The sequence below is a fragment of the Pterocles gutturalis genome, unplaced genomic scaffold (assembly GCF_000699245.1).
Source record: "Pterocles gutturalis isolate BGI_N339 unplaced genomic scaffold, ASM69924v1 scaffold16329, whole genome shotgun sequence".
NCBI lineage: Eukaryota > Metazoa > Chordata > Aves > Pterocliformes > Pteroclidae > Pterocles > Pterocles gutturalis.
In genome coordinates this window covers 42,910-47,718 of record NW_010136054.1, presented here as the reverse complement: position 1 = coordinate 47,718, position 4,809 = coordinate 42,910, and the positions used below count along the sequence as shown (strand labels likewise).

The 4,809-nt window shown below is 45.9% G+C and overlaps 1 protein-coding gene across 2 annotated transcripts in view; it reads right to left on the bottom strand.

The window, feature by feature from the left end:
- Positions 1–4,809, bottom strand: part of GABRA5 (gamma-aminobutyric acid (GABA) A receptor, alpha 5) — a 55,472-nt gene that overhangs the window by 7,972 nt on the left and 42,691 nt on the right. For both annotated transcript variants that reach the window (XM_010082166.1, XM_010082165.1), the window contains one exon: positions 979–1,122. In XM_010082166.1, coding sequence (XP_010080468.1) covers positions 979–1,122 — 144 coding nt within the window. The remainder of the gene's footprint in view (positions 1–978; positions 1,123–4,809) is intronic.

Below are 4,809 nucleotides of genomic sequence, written 5' to 3'. Positions count from 1 at the left end.
TCCCCTCCCCAAGCCCCTCGCAACCAGCGGCAGTGGAAATCCCCCTTCCCTTCACAGCAGCTTATTTTGTTTCCAGGCTGAGAAGTCCCCACGCTGGATGCCACTAATGCTCTCCAGACAAGTGCATTGTGTAACCTGGTTAAGCCCCCATCCTGCTGAGGCCATGTGACCCCTGTCCCAGCCTCGACCCCCCCTGGGAGTCCCCCCTCCAATGTGCGCCAAGGGCTGCCCTTGCGTGGGAGCCTTAAGAAGCAGGGGGGCACGGCTCACGTGGGTGCCCAGCCTGGGATTAAACCTTATTTGCCTCCCTAATGCTGCCACATCTGGCGCCTCCACTTGCAACCCGGGAGGATATGGGAATCCTTGGGGTTTGCACCTCCTCTCCAGCCACGTGGTCCCCCGGGACATGCTGCAGAGCCACGCCACAGCCCTCACCAGCCCTCCGCTCCCTCCCCCTCTGTGGTTTCATCAAGCAAATAATTTTAAAGCGATGATTGAAATGGATCAAATGCGTGGGTGGTGTTTGCCTCCTGGGGTGGTTCCTCCCCCAGGGCAATAAGCCAGCAGCAGCGCTGGCAGCCTCAGCAAAGGCAATTGCCAAGAAGCTGCGGGCAGCTTCTCCAGCACTCCCATTAAATAGCAGGGGCTTGCATGCATCTTCAGCAACAGCCTTGTGAAGTACCAAAGAGCCAGCTTCTGTTTTCAGTTCCTACAGTTTGTACCATCAGGTGGTACTGGTTAAGTTGTGAACCATCATCCTCAGTCACCACCACAGACGTGGTGCTGTTAGTCCACACAGAAACAGCTTCTCAGTGTTTCAGTGCCTCTGCTGTGTAGCCAGGAACCTGCACAGGATCTCCCCTCACACCCCACATCTCACAGATGCTTCCCTATTCTCCTTGCAAAATAACTAGAGCATGTGGATGTCCCCTCCTGCTCCAGGTATCAGCAACCATGGGATGGAAATATTCTCCCTACCTGTACTGGTGCTGATGTTTTCAGTTCCTACAGTTTGTCCCATCAGGTGGTACTGGTTAAGTCGTGAACCATCTTCGGCCACCACCACAGACGTTGTGGTGCTATTAGTCCACACATAGATCACTTCAGAATTGGGATAAGCATCTGTTTACAAGGGGGAAAAAAGACAGTAATGATTAAAAAACACTGTGTAATATGTTAGTGGATCCTTAAATGGTGCAGAGAGGGAAGAATGGAGGAGTTAAGAGTGAACGGAGAAAAACAAATAAAAATTATATAATAATATTCCCATATGCCCAGCTCAAAAAATATTAGGTTGAAGGCTTCTAATATAACAGATGTGTGGGATGGTTTGTCAAAGGCTGGAACGGTGGAGGTATAAATATAATCCAACACAACCATTCGATTTGGGAAAGAGCAGCTCAGACCCATACTTACATATCTGGCAGCTCCTAAATCCCAGCAAGCTACAAAAGGCATTTTGCTGATTTCCCCCCTCAAAAGGACTCAGACACCTTAAGTGCCTGAACAACAGGGACTTTGTGTGTCTCGTCCCATCTCCAGGGTAAAATACTAAGTGACACCATGTGCGAGTGCAGGGTCTGGTGTGTGTGTGCTGACTTTGAGATATGTATGTGGGGATGAGGGGGTAGGTCTTGTGTGCAGGGGATGGCTGTAGATAAAGGAATCTGGGATGCGAGTTCCTGTGATGCTGAGGAGCAGAGACAGGATTCAGAGATGAAACTGCATGAAGGAAAGGAGCAGCGGGGGGCTTGTATGTACCAGAGCAAATGGGTGTCAGAAACACCTGCACAACTGGAGATGCAAATGTGATAAGATTTCTCTCATGTTCATTGGAAGCCCTGGGAAATAAAGGTGGCAGTACTGTCAACTCATTCCTTCCTCTATAATGTTGCTGTTATTTTTAATGCCCTAACACCTGGAGTAATTATGCTATTATGAGGCAACCTAAGTTTTCTTTTAGAGAGACAGTCAATGCTGGTTTTATTTTTTAAGCTTTTTCTTTAGACAGTGTAAAAAAATCCAGGAGTCGACTATCCACTTAAATATATTTTATTTAATTTAAGTAGGTCTCGGACTTTTTAGAACACCTCAATCATTGAAAGATGTACTAAAATCTCTGGAAAGCAGAGGCAAGGTTTATTCTCCAAACAGAATGTGAAAAGCAGGTAGAGTTGGAAGGGGTCTTAAGTCAAATAACAATATCTCACCTTCTGCACTCTAACTTGTAAGTTTGGGGCACAGAATGTTTCCTTCTGGAAAAGCTCATATCCTAGATCAAGGCAGTCTGTGCAGAAGGCAACACATGGTGGCTTTCCAGATAAGGACTTGAGAGTCAAGGGCAAGAGGTTAGCTTGAAGGAAAGTGTGTGTACTGCCTCCATGAGACTGTGAGTTTTGTTTGCTAGAGCTAGTAAGCTATCTTGGAAAGCTACAGCTCCACGGAGGGCTTAAAAAATTTCACAGACAGTTGGCCAGCATGAGCTTCTGAGGCACTGCAATGGCAGGAAATACTCTGGGGTTGTCCCTGGATCCATACAACCAGGAACATCAAGCAGAAAATGGGAAGTGATCCCAGTTCAGGCTAAGAGCAAATGTGCCTAGCACAATGAGCTGTAGATCACTTGAATGCGGCAGCAAGTAGCAGGGAAGAGATCAGCACATTGTTTTCACTGTTCTGAATCTTCCCCTGTGGCATCTGTGGGAAGTGCTGGCAGGGGCAGGGCACTAGGCTAGATACACCTTGGGTCTGCCCGTTTACGGCTATTCATACATTGTTGTCCACACCTCAGAAAAGATACAGAAATAATGAGGACAGAGATGGGGAGAGAGTTCAAAAGAGGGTCACTATTATCTCCAGGGACTGGAAAACAAGTCATGATTTGAAGCTTAAGGAGCTCAACTGAGCTCACTGACAAGAAGCTGAGACATGACTCAAGTGCTGAGTATAGATACTTGCATACAGAAATCTAAAACCAGGGTGAATTTCTTGTACTATGGACAAAAGGAAAAGCAAAACTCACTGCCTGAAAGATGGTTTCAGGCAGATTCAGATGAAGAACAGGACACAATTTTCTAACTGGGGGGTTAGAAAATAGCTCATAAACTTCTGAGAAAAAAAAAATCATGGAACACTGTCGCTAGAAAGATAATGATGGGATGTGACCTTTTTTGTCACATATCTGACAGTTGTTGCTGCTGTATTCAGGGCTGCAGCTCATCCAGGGTTTGGAAGTTGAGGATCTACAAATTCTCCATCCCTTGTTAGCCATGCAGGACTGCCCACATGCCTTCCATGTGCTTCTGTTTGTAGCTGTGCTGTAAAATTAGTGCAATTACATCTCACGATCTAGCTAAGGAGGAATGTCTTACCTATTTCAAAATATTTGCATCACAAAAAGTGAAGGAATTTCACTTTCCCTTTAGGACTGAGATACTTTCTCCTTTCAGAGGTGATTACAAGTTCACAACATGATGTAAAGAATTACAAAACCAGATCTGGAGAAGGCAAGTAGGAGGAGATGGGTCCATTTAAAAAGGTGGTGCAGAAAGCCCTCCTTTTTAAGTGCTTATTTGGTATATGTTGCTCATGTGCTGATATCCTCAGTGAATTCTGGATTTCTGTAGGCAGATTTGGGACTGTCAGAGAATGTATTTTTTACCTATGTAACTTCCTATGCAAAAAAAAAAAAAAAAAAAAGCATTGGACTTCTATCTGAGATGACCCGGATGTATCCCACCTCAGCAGTTGCCTGTTACTGCAGGGATCCCAGGCACTGGGATAATTGGGGGTTTTTTCTGTTTTCTGCCAAGAACACACAATGATTCAGCCCAACTAGATGCTTCCTGGTGAGAGCACTGCAACCAAATTCCACTGAAATTGTGACCACATGGGACATAGGTCTGCAGGTATTCACATGCTTTAGTCCTCTGTTCTGCCTAGCTTTGGGGGTCCTAAAATAAATCAGTGCTTCTGCTTTGAATGGCAGCCTTTACTGGGTACTTAAACACATGCACCGGTACAGGGTTGGAGGCTCCTACTCTGAAGAAGCCCAGCAGCTCCTCCCGTAAAAAAAAATAAATCTGTAATTCAGACAGAGGCCAGAAGGTGCCAAAACTCCACCCAGATCTCACAGGTGTGCCCAAGAAATATGTTGTGAGGCTGCTTTCTTTTGAAACCATGGCAGGGAAGGGAGGCTGCCTGTCCTAAGCCAGCTGGTAAGAAGCAAGAGCACTCAGGCAGGCAAGAGCAGAGCTTGAGGCCAGCCCATACCTGGGAGCAGAACTCCAGCCTGCAGGTACTCTCTCATGGGAAAATATCTATTGCCAGGCTACAAAATAGAGAGCTGTGCCACTGCTTGGCCAGGAGTAGAGTATGTATGGGAGAAGGGAGAATAGCCCAGCTAGAAGAGGTTCTTGTGCAGAAGCAGGATGGTTACAGCCAGGGCTTTAAGACACAGTAGGGTGACAGACGTGTCCCTGCAGAGCCCACCCCAAACCGATGCAGTCTGCAGTGATTTCTCCCCCTTCAAAGAAGTCTGTCACATTAGGAATAATATGAATTTACCACAGTCTAGAGATAATCTATTGTGCAGGATTGCATATATGATATGATTCTCATCTGTCTTCCATGCAAACATAAGAAAGCATGGTTTATATTTTAAAAAGCTGTAATATTTTGTAAGATTTTTGGCTTAGTGCCTCCTTTCTGCACTATGGGCCAGGCTCTGAGAATCTAAGCCTCCTTGGGGGAAAGAAGAATGGAGAAAATGTCAAAACATTAACATGAATGTAAAAAAGATACAGCCCC